The sequence below is a fragment of the Brachyistius frenatus genome, unplaced genomic scaffold (genome assembly GCF_029030835.1).
Source record: "Brachyistius frenatus isolate BFR_SWC_R1_liver_20210118 unplaced genomic scaffold, ASM2903083v1 Contig_15, whole genome shotgun sequence".
Classification (NCBI taxonomy): domain Eukaryota; kingdom Metazoa; phylum Chordata; class Actinopteri; family Embiotocidae; genus Brachyistius; species Brachyistius frenatus.
Genome location: NW_027210614.1, coordinates 364,752 through 381,288, shown reverse-complemented (window position 1 = coordinate 381,288; position 16,537 = coordinate 364,752). Strand labels below are relative to the sequence as shown.

The 16,537-nt window shown below is 42.7% G+C and overlaps 2 protein-coding genes across 6 annotated transcripts in view; one reads left to right on the top strand and one right to left on the bottom strand.

The window, feature by feature from the left end:
* Positions 1-736: 736 nt before the first annotated feature.
* Positions 737-9,544, bottom strand: ctr9 (CTR9 homolog, Paf1/RNA polymerase II complex component). Its single transcript, XM_069693429.1, has 23 exons — positions 9,408-9,544; positions 7,930-8,028; positions 7,272-7,511; positions 7,059-7,176; positions 6,883-6,972; positions 6,333-6,589; positions 6,138-6,245; positions 5,808-6,044; positions 5,460-5,678; positions 5,075-5,258; positions 4,891-4,979; positions 4,614-4,799; positions 4,027-4,114; positions 3,797-3,945; positions 3,593-3,709; positions 3,351-3,496; positions 3,176-3,247; positions 2,615-2,750; positions 2,305-2,454; positions 2,065-2,210; positions 1,875-1,971; positions 1,658-1,770; positions 737-1,578 (listed from the first exon to the last, which is right to left on the bottom strand). The coding sequence occupies exons 1-23, from the start codon at positions 9,450-9,452 to the stop codon at positions 1,044-1,046; spliced, it is 3,621 nt and encodes a 1,206-aa protein (XP_069549530.1). The 5' UTR covers positions 9,453-9,544; the 3' UTR covers positions 737-1,043.
* Positions 9,545-10,020: 476 nt separating this feature from the next.
* LOC138618013 (inositol 1,4,5-triphosphate receptor associated 2-like) overlaps positions 10,021-16,537 on the top strand; it is a 32,979-nt gene continuing 26,462 nt past the window's right edge. For 3 of the 5 annotated variants that reach the window (XM_069693433.1, XM_069693430.1, XM_069693434.1), the window contains exons 1-18: positions 10,021-10,080; positions 10,162-10,182; positions 10,615-10,692; positions 10,801-10,920; positions 11,013-11,193; positions 11,642-11,700; positions 11,785-11,845; positions 11,940-12,098; positions 13,179-13,296; positions 13,394-13,444; positions 13,540-13,617; positions 13,694-13,750; positions 13,833-13,892; positions 14,145-14,200; positions 14,768-14,861; positions 14,952-15,083; positions 15,185-15,270; positions 15,544-16,255. In XM_069693433.1, coding sequence (XP_069549534.1) covers positions 10,674-10,692; positions 10,801-10,920; positions 11,013-11,193; positions 11,642-11,700; positions 11,785-11,845; positions 11,940-12,098; positions 13,179-13,296; positions 13,394-13,444; positions 13,540-13,617; positions 13,694-13,750; positions 13,833-13,892; positions 14,145-14,200; positions 14,768-14,861; positions 14,952-15,083; positions 15,185-15,270; positions 15,544-16,255 — 2,043 coding nt within the window. In that variant the 5' untranslated portion in view covers positions 10,021-10,080; positions 10,162-10,182; positions 10,615-10,673. Of the gene's footprint in view, positions 10,081-10,161; positions 10,183-10,364; positions 10,472-10,614; positions 10,693-10,800; positions 10,921-11,012; positions 11,194-11,641; positions 11,701-11,784; positions 11,846-11,939; positions 12,099-13,178; positions 13,297-13,393; positions 13,445-13,539; positions 13,618-13,693; positions 13,751-13,832; positions 13,893-14,144; positions 14,201-14,767; positions 14,862-14,951; positions 15,084-15,184; positions 15,271-15,543; positions 16,256-16,537 lie in introns of those variants that run through there. The other 2 variants (XM_069693432.1, XM_069693431.1) reach the window with 2 other exon arrangements.

The following is a 16,537-nucleotide window of genomic DNA, read 5'->3' as shown; positions in this document are numbered from 1 at the left end:
GGTGAAAGGTTACCGTTATCGCACAAAACGCAGTCGTGGCTAAAACTAGAATTTATGTGCTAATTATGACCAAAGTTCACTCGACTCTTGGTTTTATAACCCAAAGGTCAACTTCGCTGACATCAAAATGGTAATGAAACACTTTTCTTTCCATTATTCAATGCAATACCTCAGGAACAGAAGAGATACGTGTGTTGAAATAGAATCAACTGTGTTGGCCAATTCCCTTCAAAGTTTTCACCACGAGTAGTGAGGCTGGATGTAAACTGCAACTTCACTGGTTTTCTAAAATCTGGTGGGTTTTTTTTGTGTGTGGACTATTTGCCCTTTGCTCAGACTAACAGATGGGATGTCTTCCTAAAAGGCTGTTTATTTCCCAAATTTAATCAAACGGCCTGTTGCTCACTGCAAGATGATCTTAAATTCTGGTTTACTCAGATTAGGTAGACTTGAACAAAAGTGTTCATTGAAACCTTCGGAACAGCGATTATCTTGAAGTGCAGCATCCTGTTAGTACAAACTGATGCGCAGCACAACTTTGAAAAGCAACACTTCATACAAAGTTTTGTTTTTGAGACATGTCTGTCAGTATTAGAAGGCCCCTTATTCAATTGATCCTATCTTTCTGAAAGGACCCACATCTTAACCCCCCCCCCCCCAGCTTATTAATAGGGATATAAAGTTGTGTATAATGTTGGTGTGACACAGGACCAGAGCCTTACACAATTTTTTTGTACTTTTTCATTTTTATTTGACATTTCATTGAAGTATCTTTCATTTTGTGGTCAGTGTCTCGTCGGTTACGAGACATTTTTTTCCCGTTTTACTTCAGACCATTTTGTGTATCTTTAACAAAACATTTTCAACAAAGCACAACGTCAGTGAACGAAATTTCCAATAAGACGTGAGAAAATCATCAAAAAGCTGTACCCCCAAAAAAGACACTTTTCTAGACTAATCTGAAATTATTATACGGACAGAAATCTGCTTTAAAAATGAAAAAATGCAGATGGGTTTTCTCAGAGTCTGAGTGATTTGAAGATTTAATCACTGTCATCGTTGTTGGAGCCCTCCGGTTCTGAACCGTTGTCGGACCGGTGCGGGGAACCTTCGTTGTCTGAGCCCGCTTCAGATCCTCTGTTTGACCCTCGGTCTGACCCTCGGTCTGATCCCCGGTCTGACCCCCGGTCTGACCCTCTGTTTGACCCTCGGTCTGATCCTCGGTCTGACCCTCTGTTTGACCCTCGGTCTGACCCTCTGTTTGACCCCCGGTCTGACCCTCGGTTTGACCCTCGGTCTGATGCTGCGGCGGGCGAACCAGCCCTCGACTCGTCGTCGGATCCCGACCGACTCCTCTTGCTCTCGTTGTCCGACTGCTCCGAGTCAGACTGCCGCTGCACTCTCCTCTTCTTCACTGGACGGTCGCTGCCAGACTCGTCGTCCTCAGAGCCGGCAGAGCGCCGAGCGCTTCCCGCCTCGCTGCCCGAGCGTTTCCTCCCGCCATCGGAGTCACTGTCAGACGCGATGCGCTTCCTGTGGCCGCCCTCGTCGTCAGATCCCGAACCACTGTCTCTATTTCTGTGGGAGAAAGGGCATTCATCAACCTTCCTGTTCATTTACTAATGTTCAAGGGTGAAATTTCACTTTAAGCTTTTACCTTTCTTCAGCTATTTTCAGTCCATCTTCATCCGAAGAGGACTCGGAGGAGGAGATGATCGCCTTGGACTTGATCTTTCCTTTAAGAGACGGTGGTAGACGCTCAGGCTGGTGCTGAAATGGAAATGGCGTTAAAATTGTAGAAACTGCACCTGAAACACGTTTTAAAATGATTTTGAGAACGTCAATCAGACAGAAGAGCGAATCAAAGAAAGGACCTTTTCAATCCTCTTGCGGCCGTCTTTGGGTTTACGCTGCTTCTTGGGTCGTGATGCTCCTTCCTCATCATCACTGTCGTCATCTCCTTTAGTAGGTCTGAAACACAGGTCAACATTTTATCTTGGTATCGAAATGCTTTGCTCTGCAGTCAAACTAAACTACATTTGGCATTCACTGCCGCGGACTCACCTCCTCCTCTTCTTTTTCTTCTTCTCTCCATCCTCTCCGTCCTCCTGTTCGCTGCCGCTGCCCCTTCGCTTCCTCCTCTTCTTCATTGGCAGGTCCTCGTCAGAATCGTCATTAACAAACTCATCCATGTCGCCGCCTTTCTTACGCTTTGGGATGAAGAAGAAGTATGTTAGCTACGCCGCATTAAAGTGCAATTTGGAGTCTTCTGTTGACTTCAGCGCAATCAGTGCTGACACTCACACGTCCTCCGCCTCCCGACTTCTTCTTGTCTTTGGACATGTCCTTCGATCCCTCTGCGAAGGTGAGAAGGTTCTTGGTCTTCTCCACATACAAAGCTCTCTGCTCCAGGAGCTTCTTCTGTTCTTCGACCTCTCTGCTCCGCTTTTCCTCCTAAACAGGGTTTGATGAAGAAAAGCCGATGAACTTTATTGGAGATCAAAATTAAATCAAAATCCGATGCAACGCAAAAAAAAAAAAAAAAAAGAAACCTACACGAGGCCAGTTATCACCAAAAAGTGTTTTGTTTTTTGGATGGTAGGATCATCAGTACCTGTTCTTTTAACAACTGCTGGCGCAACAGGTCTCTCTCCTGTTCTTGTTTGGCACGAAGCTCCTTCTCCTCCTCATCCTGCTTTCTGGCTCTTGCCACATGGTACTGAGCCTGACTCAGCAGGTCCGAGCACTGCCTGCGTTGCCACAGCGCAACAACAATCGCAGTTATATCACAACACACTAAATGAAAACAGCGCCAGAACGAGCCCCGTGTAAAAACAAGAAGCACTCGATTAAAAACATTTGATCAAATTGCTGGCAAACTACAAGTATCTGCTGACATCAATGTAAAAAGAAGAAATAAAAGGAACCCCTATTGAAACTGTAATGTTTGAGATTTGTCAAAGAAAAATAATAAGGAAAATCAGCGAGTGTCTGTAAATATTTCTGGTTTAAAAAAAAAAGGGAGGTTTAGAGGCCGGTGTGGATGGAGCAGCAAGTACCAGCTTCATTCATTAAAAACACAAATGCAAAAGTTTTCATAAATTCTTCTGTTATTTAAAAGCAAACAAAAACCTTCGGCATGTATTTTACTGTGATGACAATAAATCAGACTGACCTGGCTTCAGATGCAGCGAGAGCGAGGTCGAACCTCATCTTGTCTCCGGCCTTGCTGAGGTAGCTGAAATACCTGCGTGAGGAGGAGGAGGGTGAGAAGGAGATGAAACTACAGGACGAGGCAGAGGACAGACTGGGGTGGGGGTGGGGGGCGGAGGCATAAACGAAATCTCTACCTGTGAGCCAGTTCCAGCTCTTTGACAGCACTGAGCACGGCCTTCAGGTTGCTCTTCTCATCTTTCAGCACCAGAGTGGCCAGTCTCTGCAGCACCAGGGCTACGTTGAACATCAGCACGGTGTCGCTGGGCGCCACGTGACGGGCCTTCACACATCAGGTAGACAAAGTTACTCTCCCCTCATGTAGTAAATTTGATTTTTTTTAAAAAAAGAAAAAAGCCTTTCATCAGTCTTAACGTACCTTCAGCAGCATCTGCTTGCACTCTTGGAGTTTCCCGCATTTGAAGAGCGCTCTCGCGAGGTACAGCAGCACCTCTGTGTTCTGATACTTGTAAAACTTCTTCAGGCAGTTCTCGTACTGTGGGGCGGAAGAAAAATACCCGACTGTAATGAGGGAAAAAAAAAAACGTAAATAAAAGCAGTCCATCGGAAGTGAGGGCCTTACCATCTGCACAGCGCTGATGTATTGCTTCTGTTCCACGTAGATGTGAGCCAGATTCAGCCACACGTCACTGATGTCTGCTGTGGCCTCCCTCACCTGCGCAAACACGTCACGTGCTTCTCTGAAGTAGCCCTTATGGGCGAGGACGGCACCTGGACGAAACAACGGTATGTTCAGCGCGACAAACAAATACAGCGCAACGAATTAAAACAATAGAAGAAAGCTCAACAGACCGATGCCATTGGCAGCGTAGAGGTTCTTGGCATCATTTCGCAGGACCTGTTTGTAAATCGCCAGAGCTCGATCCTGATGTCTCTTTTCCTGTCGGGGCATAAACATTGTTGCTTCATCTGAGAATCTATTATTTCCCTTCAAACACGCACTTAAAAAACAACAACCAGTCATCTATTAATTACACTGACTTTAACAGGATATGTCTCAAGATCCATCTGATTTATCTCAGCAGATGATTTATTGCCTCATGTTGAATTTGCAGTTCTTAAGTAGAGCAGCACGTTGCAATGTCACAACAGCTACAGCTGGCCCAGGTGACCCTCATCCATCCCCTTTGCTACGCTGCTATCTGCCTGGGCTGTTGAGGGTCTTCCCATGATGCACTGAGCTCTACTACTGCATGTCCTTAACTTTGTGTCTTTGTGTCTGCAGGTGTCTTCTGGTCTGCTCAACTTTACGATGATAAGAGCACTGACATGATTTATGTTGTGAAGTAGCGTTCACTGAAGTCTTCTACTGTTTAACTTGTTCTACTGCTGTCCTTTTTCTGTCAGTCAGCTGATTAAAATGAAACATCAGTGTGCACCTTTTCTCGGTCTCTGGTGGGCTGGTGCAGAGTCTGGAGCCACACATTACCCAGCGCCAGCATGGAGTATGTGTCGTTCTGCGTGGACGGCTGCTTCAGAATACGCTCAAACTTCTTTTGACCCGGTCCCCATTCCTGTTTGGCCAAGTGAAGATTTCCTATGAGGGACCAGGCGTCTGGGTGGTCCTGCACCATACAGAACAAACGTCAGACCATGTCGCAGCAAGTTTTGCATCCATATTTGTCTATGAACGTTCACACAGCAGTGGGGGTGTACCTGATTGATCTGCAGAGCTTCTTTGAACCAATCAGAGGCTTCGTAGAAGTTTCCTTTGTCACGAGCCATCGCTCCAAGACGCAAATAACCTGTACGGCAAAAAAAAACGTTTTAGTCTTTCACAGAGTAGAAACTGTTTCCTTCATGATCTCACTCCTTTCACCGGGTAGTGTTGCACGCTTACAGTCAACATAGTTAGGATGCTCTCTGAGGATGTTTTTGTAGAGTTTCTCAGCTTCGTGGAATTCACACATGGCCTCGTAAAGACGGGCCAGATTGTAGGAGGTGGTGACAGAAATGGCGTTGTAGTAATGCTCGTCATGCTCTCCCTCGGCTTTGGCTCGCTCCAGAGATGCCAGAAAATATTTCTGTCAGGGGAGGACAAGACCCAAAACCTTGAAGTAGCAGCCAAATACAAAATTCTGCACACTTCATGGCCATTAAATACCTCAGTAAAAAAAAAAAGGGGAATGGCTGTCTGTCCAATTAATATTCCACAAATCATCTAGAGCTTAGTTGATGAATTCCTACATGCATGTAGCTTCAGCAGGAGGCTGAACTGATTGTACCTTGGCCTCCCCCAGGTTGCCCAGTCTGAAGTGCAGAGCTCCAAGGTTGTTGAGGATCTCGGGGGGGACGTCTGCCTGGACCTTCTCCTGCAGGATGCGGGTGGCCGTGCCGTAAGCGGACAGCGCCCCCTGGATGTCAGTCTGCTCCAGGATCTGAGCCAGCTCGATCCACGCCTCCACATCATCCGGGTACTGCTCTGTCACCTTCTTTAAGTGCCCCTAGGCAACAAAAGCAGTGACATGTATACAGATTTAACATGATCCCTTAAGTTACCATTTAATATATTTCCACTGGCACAATCTTCAGGTCCATGTGATGAGTGAGATGAGGAAGCACAGGATACGTACTTTTGCAATGTCTCTCTTCTCCTGGTCGTCAGATGTCGCATAGAGAGACCCCAGGATTTTCATAGTTTCGTAGTTGTTGGGGTAGGCTTTTAAAACCTTTTCAAAGCACTGTGCTGCATTTTCCTTGTCCCTCCGATATACATACATCTGTCCCAGGCCAAAGAAAGGCAGCACGAAGGTGGACGAGGCGAACTGAGTGGCCTGGTAGTAATACTGAAACGCTTGGTCGTAGTCCTCCTGTGGAAAAAGAAAAAGAGCAGACGTGTCACTGGCATAAAGTGACAAGCCAGTAATCACTCTGAGCGGGAACAGGGTTGGGTAGGATCGTACCTGCACGTGAAATGAGCGAGCTAACTGATAGCAGCTCTCCGCCTGCATGGCCTCGACTTCGGTGTTGTGGAAAGCATGCAGGGCGAGATGCTGCACTTTGCTGTAGTCCTGACAGAGAACAGAAAACACAGCAGTTAAATCACACAGGGTTACACTTGGGCCTGCACTTCAAAAGGACAAGTGACAAGTGATTACCTTTTTGAAGAAGAAGTGGTTGGCAAGGTGGTTCAGCACCATGGGGTTGCTGGGGTCGATGGTGTAGGCCCGTGACAGGAGCTGCACTCCGTTCTTGATGGAGTCTGCCTCCTTGCTGTTGAGCTCTAAAACTGCCAAACCCACCAGCGCTCCCACGCATTTCGAATTGAGCTCCAATGCTCGGCCGAAAGCCAAACGAGCCTTCTCCAGTTTGCTGAGTTTGACAAAGCAGTGGCCCATCCCCAGCCTTACCTCCGCTAGACAGACACGAGAGCGCGATACAGAAAAGATTAGGAATAATCTGTCTCAAATGTTTGACAAATCCAGCGTTAACTGGAGCACTGCTCATATATCAGCAAATATTCACTCATCACAGGAGTTTTGCATCAGCGTTGGCAGATATAGAGAAAAAGTTAGGAAACATAAATGTTTGTTTTTTTAAATTGTATGTTTGTCTACTGCTGCTTTTATCCCTTTTTGTTACATTGTATAATTTATATATTAATTGGTGAAACAGGAAGTGTTTAAAGATATTATGTAACTTGTTTACCTGGGCAGCCAGGGTTTGTACGCAGAGCCTTTTTGTAGTACGCCAGAGCTCCTCTGAAATCCTTTTTATTGAAGGAGATGCAGGCCTTACCTGTTGAACAACATCAGTGTTATTATTGCAATCAATCAATCACAGTAGTCAAGATCCATTGTTGTCTTTTTTTATATTCAACTTACCAAGTAAAGCAGGGATGTTGTTGGTGGACTGGTTGAGGACAAAGTGGAACTGAGCATCGGCCTGGTCCATCTTGTCTCCTTCCAGCAGGCAGAAACAGGCTCGTCCCAACAAATGGTTCTGATTGAGACAGCGGCAGGTTATATTCACCAGAAACAGAGGAGTCATAGCAGCTTTCTCTGGTTATCTACTTCTCTGACAGACACGTTTCCTACCTGATCATACATGATGATCTTGTCCGCCATAGTATAGAGCAGCGTGGCCTGCGTGATGAGCTCTTTCTTGGCATCTTTGTTTTTCTCTTTCCGTGCTTGCTGGACATAGTAAGCTGCCAACGTGTCCAAACAGGTCATCTGGTCCTTCTCGTGGTCTCTGTAGTCGAGGTTTCCATCGATGCGCGCCGCCTCCAACAGCTTGACAAAATCCTCCGTTTTGCCCTGTTTGTAATACTCCAACTGAAAAAGACACAAATGGGCCGAATCTCATGGAGCTCAGCATTAATCAGGTTTCATATTGTGGATCGTGTTCTTCGACATGACAGTCAACATCATTAAATGTAGTGCTGAAACAATTAGTCAATTATCAGCTGACAGATCAATAGGTATCAAGTTTGTCAATTATCTTCATAATCACTAAATCATTCAAGACTTACTGTTTTAAGAATATTAAATGTGGCATTTGTAACCTTCCTAATCTCATTTTTTGTTCTGAGATAAAAAAATAAATAAATTTAAAAAAAATAAAAAATGTGGCCAAAATCAAACAGAAAGGTGAGAGATCTTCTTTTTTTTTTTTTTTTTTAATTTTATAAACAGACTAATCAATAACTACAGACCTAAAAAATGACAGTCTGAGGTTTCTGTACTAACTCACCGCCAAAGCAATCCAAATGTGCAGCTGCGTGTGTTCTTGCTTCAAAATACTGATGACCTCATCTCCCTCCGGCAGCTGGTCGAAGTCGAGTTCGATAACCTGCACAAAACAATTCAGTGAAGTCGAGATGCATTCAAGGTCTGACAAAAAGTTACCCTGTGTATCACGTCACAGTCTCAGGATACTACCCCGGATCCATTGACCATCTCCTGGTGCACAGTGGAAACCAACGTTGCAGAACAACTTGCAACACTGACAACACTGTGTTTTTAAGAGATTTTGGCACCGATGTGTAAAAGAGTACGTTGGGTTTGTCTGGTATCTAACTTGGACCGGAGGCAATTCATTCGTCAACAGACAGAAAAATAATGCCTGATAATATTGGAATTTTGGACCGTCATTCAAGACATATTTTCTTGGATTCTGCATTTTGACTGGCATATTTTCTTTTTGACATTGTATAGACCAAATGATTGATGCATCCCGGTCTTAATTAAGTAATCAAAAACTAATCAGTGGAGTGACACAGGCATCCCTCAGTCTCAATAGACAATGATGATGAATTGATGCTGAAAATAATAGAAAAAAGTGCAAAAGTAGTTGCATTCTAATTTAATTTGCAGAATTAATCCTGAAGAAAAAAACCTCTGTTCATTTAATTCAAAAACTGTTTTCCTGTTAATGTCATAGGAAATATAAAAAGGCTATTTATTATGTACACTTTGCTTGAACTATATAGTCTAAAACAAGAGCCCTGCTGTAACAGATCCTAATTTATACAAAGAAATAATTAAAGTCATAATGTTCCGTGTTTGTTGTGAGTATTTTAGAGAGATTGATCCAACTTTTCAGTCATTTTGGAAGTTATGCTGCGATTATGTTTCTAATATTCTGTCCGACATGTTAATATACACAAGACAGTATAAATACTATAACTATTACAACCATCTCAATGCATGCAGAGCAATGCAACTTAACAGCACGCAAACTACAGCCCGGCAACTCGGTGTGCATTGATATCACGAAATTAAAAAATCATATTCAGTTAAAGAAACTTTGAACCGCACATCACCACCGCCGTGAATTCAGATTCAGATATTTCACTGTTTTAGATGCCATTTTAAGTTGACAAAAAAAATTAAAACGAGGCAGCAGAAAGTCAAATTAAAAAGAGTCAAAACCAAATATATGATAAAAGTCATTGTGGACTTTCTTCTTTGAAATTATGACAATAAGTGACCTACACTTTGCACATGAGCCTCAGTTATTAAGTTCACCCACGACAACACGTCTGTAATGATCGTTTACAATTTAGATGGACTTGCAATATGCAACATTAAACTCCACATTAATCCTCGCTGAGGAGTCTCCAGACACATTAGCTCACGCTAGCTGGGTTTAGCACGAGCGGCTAGTTGCACAGCGAGGTTCACTACGTCAGTAAAGAGTCCTAATAAATCATGTTAGACGACTTTTACCTCATCTGTGTCCCGTAAAGGGATCTCGATAGATCCTCGAGACATCTTGGATGAGCAGGGGGAAAAGTTTAATTTATTAAAAAAAAAAAAAAAAAAACAAAATCTCCTGCTCGTTGTTTGTTGGTAGCTACTTCATGCTTCCGATAGGAAACAAACACACGGATGGTGCTACTGGAATTATGTTCGACCAGACTGAGCAGCCGAAAACTTTGGTTCCTTCAGACGCTCTGATGGAAACGCGTTGGTACGCAGTAATAACAACAAACTAAACAATTGCGTGAAAAGATATATTTAGGATCTTTAGGAATACTTTATTGGGGTTTCAGTAAGCCTCGTGGTATTCGGTTTCAACTGGCTTAAAACCCAAACCAAACATGTCAATTAGATTAAGAGAGCCACGAGTTTCAGTACAGTGTGCTAAATTCAACCAATTCAACGTTGAAAAAGTGGGGGGGAATGCTGGTCAGACTTTGCATTTGATGGGTTAAAGCGGTGAATTTAAATTAAAATCCTGTGGGTCACAGACCTCTGCACGGCAGCGTTTTGCCAGATACTGGAGGAGGTGGGAGAGGAGAGGGGAAGGAGCGGGGGAGAGGGGGGATGTCAGCTGGTTTTGATGTGAAGCAGTGAAAACAAGCACAAGAGCATCTTGAAGACTTCATGCAACATCACAGTGAGTCAGAGAAAGGCTTGAAAAATAATCATTAAAATTAAAGTCCTAATTTAACATTTGACAAAATATTTTTCTTTGCAGAGGAACTGTCTGGATTGAAAAGTAAGAATCAATTTGTCTAACTTGCTTCTGTTTTTGTTATGTTTGATGGCTAAGTGACTGTAAGGTCATTAAATGGTCCTTGTATATTTAACTCAAAATATGATGCTGCAGAGGTGGACATTTGATTTGATTTAGATTTTTTAGTTTTGCTAGAAAACATTTAAATCTTTTTTGTGTTTCAGAGAGGCAATTTCTCAACCTCATTGTTGGATTACAATTAGAGATAATTTGACAAGATCAACCTGCATACATTTAAACATGAAAAACAGTCAGATTTGGAGAGGAGCTGGTAAAATCATACGTGTTTTTACTTTCCATTTTTGATATTACTGGATCCTAGTTAATGGTTCAATTTTAATTTTAATTTCTACCGTGAGTTTTGGCCTCTTGACATAAAGAAGGTAAAGATGTCTTCATGTATTAAATTATTAGATCATGTAGGAAGGTGACAGCACATTTACTCTCCGGGGCTTCCAGGGGAAACAAGCACAATGTCCGACGGCAATGATGGTAAGTGTTGTAGTTTGTTCTTTCATCGAAGTATCAAAGAAATGTGTGCAGTGTTCTTCCTCCTGCGCGTGAGTGTCCCTTAACTTTTGTCTATCTCTGCATACAAAGTGTGGGAGTCGTCCGGCTGTGGGACGAAGGACGTGCTTGAGGACAATGAACACACAAGTGGATTCTCTGAACATGAACTGCTTGATATCATGTATAATGCCTGTAATACCAGCAACACAGGTACAAAGACTAACTGCACATGATTTCAACATAATGAAGTAATAGTGTAAACTCTTGAGTCGCCCTTCTCCTGCTTCCTTCTCGTTGTTCAGGAGAGGTGTTGGCCTCCACCATCGTACAGTACCTGCAGAACATGACTGCTCAGAGCCCGCAGCAGGACAGACTGGCTGCCCTGCGGCAGCTGCTCGACCCCGACAGTCTGAACCCACACGTGAGCAGAGAGACTTTCCACTCCGCCATGAGGGAGTGGATCGCCCAGTGCAGCCAGGACAGGTGAGAGACGAGGGATCCAGATGAGCACGGTTACAGGTGTCATGCAGTGATTTATTAAAGCTTTACAATGAATCAAATATATTGTGATATATTAAAATAGCCAACAGTATGTGAAGTCATATTCAGTTTTTAAAATAAGCTCAATTCTGACTGCATTTAATGTTACCTGTGCATCCTTAAAAGCAGCATAATGGTACGTGTACTTTTGATGCCTTTGCTGGTTGTATTTATGTGGTTTTATTCAATTACAGTTTTGAATGCAGGACTTTTATTTGGAACAGGGTTTTGTTTTTGTTTTTTTACTGTTGCTTTTACTGACTGCACCTAAAACACAGTGGGCTATGTCAACTTAAATTTAGTTTCTAATGTGTGTGAGGTTTCTTAAATGTTTCTTTAATCAACGCACTGATGGAACTAAAGTAACTCCCTGACTCCTCCTGTGTTTCAGTGCTGATGTGGAGGCCAGTCATGTATCTTGGCCAGACTCTTCTAAAGTGCCTGTAAATGGTGAGTTATCCCTGTTTTGTGCAGACTTCTGAGAAATGTCTTGATCAGATAAAAATCAATTCACTAAACCTGATTTCCTTTCAGGGCTGGATTTATCATTTTCTCAAAGCAAAGCAGCTTCGCCAGAGAGCCACCAGTGCTCCTGGTTAGTTCTGTCACTCCTTTCTTTACTGCTTCTGTTTGCCTCCGTTATTCAGTTTGTTGTCGTACTTCACCACTAACTGTTTGTGTGGCTTCAGTGATGGAAAAGACCTGAGCAGCACAGTGGCTGAACTGAAGCATGCCCACCGCAAGCTGAGCGAGCAGAACAGCAGCCTGCTGAAGACAGTGGCTCAGTGCGAAGACATAAACCTGCAGCTCACTCTGGAGATCACTGAGCTGCGAGGGAAGCTGGTCAGGTGAAGGATCAACCGCCGTCTTCCTCCTTCAACTCCAGTCATAGTATGTAGGATTACACTGTAGTTCCTCACATACGTACAACATTAGCTCGTTTCATTTAATTACTTCCTATGTCACTTCAGTGTGCACGTCTAACACAAAATTTAATACAAAACATAAGCTGAAAACTGTCACAACATAACACACATTTCATGATGAAAAAGGAGCAGAGTGAAAAACAAATACAGTGAACCCTCGCTATAACGCGGTTCACCTTTCACGGTCTCGCTGCTTCACGGATTTGCATCGTGCATTGAAATCACATTACGACTATAAGTAACGTAGATATATTTAATGTCCAGTTCTATCTATTTCAATTGTAAAATAAAGGTTACTACTTCACGGCATCACGGTTTCTATTTGGACATAGTAAAAACGAGGGTTCACTGTCATGTGACCCACACTCCGGATCTAGGCAGGCTTTGGACATAGTACCATGTCATGTGACACTGAAGCTGCTGGTAGCAACAGTCAACAAATACACCATCAGAGATGGAATCACTTGGATAAAAAAAAAGTGTTTAAGTTTGTTCAAAATTATCTTATGCAAATAAAGATTGACAATGAAAACCACGTTAAGGCCTCAAGACCAAGAAATAAATGTTGAATTTATATGAAGGAACGATGAAATCAGTCAAACTGTGATAAAACAACAGCACATTTAAATACTTAATTACACAATTTAAATGTGCCATTAATACAGAAATGTGTTTTATGTTCATTCAATTTCTGGAGTTTTTAGAAATTGTAGCTGTAACACTGAAAATGTGTCACTTGGTTTAAAACTTTATTACCCCTGTCATATTGACTGATATCACTTTTTGTATTGCTTTGTTTATTTCATTGTTCCTTCTTTTGTAATATTAAGTTATTACTGGAGTGAATTGTGCATCCTTAAGTACTGTGAGTAGTCTGCATAGAGGTTTGTTTCTATTATAGAAAAACTGACTTCACCGTTTCCTTCTGCCACTTTGGATATGAGCAGATATGCATCACGTTGAGCGCATTAACGACCTCTGATGTTTTCTCGGTGTGTGCAGTGCTCAGCGGTCAGCAGTGAGAGCCAGATCTCTGACAGACGAACTGGAGGAGACACGTCGAGCGTTTAAAGAGGCCCAGGAGAGAGCCAGTCGCACCCAGAGCAGCTGCATCAAACTGGTACATTCAGCTCAGCCAGCTCCAAATGAGGCTTCCTTTTAAGTTTGATTTATTTTTCATGGTAACTATTTACATATAAATATTCTTTGGTTTACAGAGCAATGAGGTTGAATGTCTGAAGGTTCATATAGGGAGGCTGGAAGACAAGGTAAAGTAGATAAAGTCCAAATGTGTCTACTTTCCATTAGAGAGCTGAAACTGATGTTCTGTAAATGTAATAAAAAATTATTTATGTTTAAACAGAATGAAAAACTCACCTTTGAAAGGACATGTTCTGAAGATAGCCTCAACAAACTGAGGAAGATCAACGCTGAGCTGAGGGTAGGAACAGATCAGTCCTGTGTTGGTCTTGACGTTATGAGTTTGTATTATGACTTAAACATCTACATGTTCACAGACTGAACTGGAGGAAACGCTGGTTATGTTGATGCTGAGAGACAGAGACATCACGACGGTCAGTTATGAGTTATGAGGAAAACTGTCATTTCCCTTTTTTTTAATATGGTTTAAACTTTCTTTTGAATATTTTTGTGTAGAAAGACATTCTTATGGACAAGATGAAGACCTCTCATGTGGAGAATCACAAGATGATTGAGGTATGTTTAATGCTCAGTCATAAAGCAAAGGAAATATCTTTAAACCCTAAAGGAACTTTGTTGTTATATTGATATACTGCAAACCAAGAAAGGTCATTGTATCATATTAAATCATGAAATAAACTAATTTCAAAAGTACTGCAATGAATTTGATATTAAGCATTTCAAAGTGGACACGACTGAAGTATTAAAACTAACTCTGTTTAGGTTTTGACTGTTATTTAACACTTTCAAACTGTTGTGGTGTTGCAGGGTCTGCAGGAAGAGCTGATGAGATTACAGGAACATTCACACCAAGTTCTCTTGAGGTATTTTTAATTAATGGCACTTTTATCAAATGCAACATGGAAGTGATTGTTGCTGCACTTCTCAAAAGGTTTCTCCTTGATCAACTTTGGTTTGGACTGTACCTCATGTGTACTTTTCTTGGGATAAAACCCTGTGCTGCAACTATATTTCTGTGCAGTAATCAGAGAAATTATTTATTCTCTGGTAATTCCTATTTCTCAAAGGAGCATGACAGTAGTTCGTGGATAGATCAGTTTGTGTGATAATCTGAATTGTAGTAATTTAGTAAAGCATTTCCATAAAGTTGTGAGACTCACAAAAGACACAGTAGCATCTTTCATTAGCCTGTGTCTCTAGATTTAAACCCCACACCTGCAGTTTTACTTTAAAAAAAAAAACAGGTTTTCTGTTAAAGTAACAGATATGTTAAATATTTGAAAGAAAAGTTTTGGACTATTTCAATTAAAAATGAATAACAGCAAGTGAGAGGAGTGACAATATAATTTATAAAATATATTAATATTGTGTATGAACGGCACAAATAATTTAGTGTGTTGAGGTTTGATTCTTCTGCTGCACTCTGACAGGTATGACAGACACTGCATCAGTCCTCAGAGTCTCTACAGCCGAGATCCTCCAAACCACCGCTCTCTGCAGAGCGAGATGCAGGACATGCCGCAGGTGGGTATCACTTGATGTTTGTGAGTGAACTTTTCACTGCACTGATCGTCTGTGTCATGTTGTCCATGTCTCTGTTCTCTTTGTCTGCAGCAGCATCACAAAGGTCTGGACGACATCAGCCTCCCATCCCTCCACAAACACAGCGATGATATTCAGAGCATCATCCACAGGATCAAGAGTGAAGAAATAACTAATCTCCTGCACAATAAATACTCTGAGAGGGTGAGGAGAGAGGATGCACTCGACAGGATGATTGTGATTAAACATGCAGTAAACTGTGCGAGTATAAATCGTATTTCTCTCGTGTCTTCTTTCACACACAGGACTCTGCTCCTCTGGAGATGCAGGAGAAGCCTTTTCCTGCCCACCAGCAGCAACAGGCAAGCATCAAGCAGCAGCTTGTCAATGTGTATGTGAGTTTTTTTTACCTCCCTTTCTCCTGTTATGGTAACAGACTGGCCTTGGTTGATGTTAGTCTCTGTTCTGAGAAGCTAAGCTAATAAAAAAGGTGTCTGGTTTTGACAGTGTATTTATGGGCATCTCCATTACGCAACCCATAACAGTTACTGCGTCTTGTGTGTAAGGCTCTACCAGGGCTAAGTGCAGTTTTAGTGCCCCTAGGTAACTATAGACATCACTGTGTGTAAAGGAGATGTTTATAAAACTGTGGTGGTGGTTTTAGGCTGCAGGAGCTCGAGCTGCACAAGTGTGTGTGGGAGGAGAAAGGGGAGAAGGTGGAGGAGCATCGGAGAGCCTGGGTGAAGGAGCAAAAGCAGAGCCAGACTCAGATCCCAGAGGCCAAGAAGGAGGCTGTGGTAAACTGGTGGAAAGCCATCAGCGTAGAGGGGGCTAAGACCCGTACAAAAGAAACCAAGTTGATCCAGGAGCTCTCTGAGACACAAGCAAAGCTCCGGCAAGCTGAGCAGATGATCACTGACATGAGGGAGCAGGTCTGCCACCTGCAAGCCTCTCTACGATCTGCACAGGAGTGTGCCGAGCAAAAACACACCAGTAGAGTTCTTTGTATCGACAAGGGGAGCAACACTGAGAGGAAAGAGGCGGACATAACTGTGGAGAAGGTGGTGAAGGATCAGAGAGATGCAGCCGTGGCCACGGATCCTGTGGACATCACAGGGGGAACAGCTCCAGAGCAGGAACAAGCCAAGCTTCAGGTGACCGCAGACAGCCTTCTGGCGACCCTCAGAAGGATGGAGGTGATGGTCAACAACGCCCTGGAGACCGCCGAGCTGGTGAGGGAGAGCGAGCAGAGGGTGTGTCAGGTGAGAGTGAGGATGGAGAGCATCACTCAGAGGGTGGAGGAGGCGCTGGACCGAGCAGCCCACACTGATGAGCAGCTAAATGATCTGGAGGCCAGCATCACAGCTCCAACTCAGGTTTGTCAGAAAACTGTTTGTTTTACATGAGTAACACTTTATTTATATCTTTATTTATCTAAAATCCACATAATTAAAAAAGCACAAATCTTTCATCTACAAAACGTATTTGAGTTTGTGCATGTCTGTGTGTTCAGTTTTCAAATATACTTAATTTATTTTGCAAATACATGCTTTTGAATTTTGACAATATACTTTTCTTTATTGATTGCTACTTCAGTTACTACTAGGAATTTGTTGTAATTCAGCAGTAAGTCTGCTCTCTCTCTCTCTCTGTACTTT

What these genes read in the sequence shown, in the direction of transcription:
- ctr9 (XM_069693429.1), bottom strand. Translation starts at nt 9,452, where the DNA reads ATGTCTCGAGGATCTATCGAGATCCCTTTACGGGACACAGATGAG. An exon ending in GCATCCTAACTATGTTGACT is followed by an intron (nt 4,980 to 5,074) that starts GTAAGCGTGCAA and finishes TTTGCCGTACAG; the next exon opens with GTTATTTGCGTCTTGGAGCG. An exon ending in CTACGCTGCCAATGGCATCG is followed by an intron (nt 3,946 to 4,026) that starts GTCTGTTGAGCT and finishes TGTTTCGTCCAG; the next exon opens with GTGCCGTCCTCGCCCATAAG.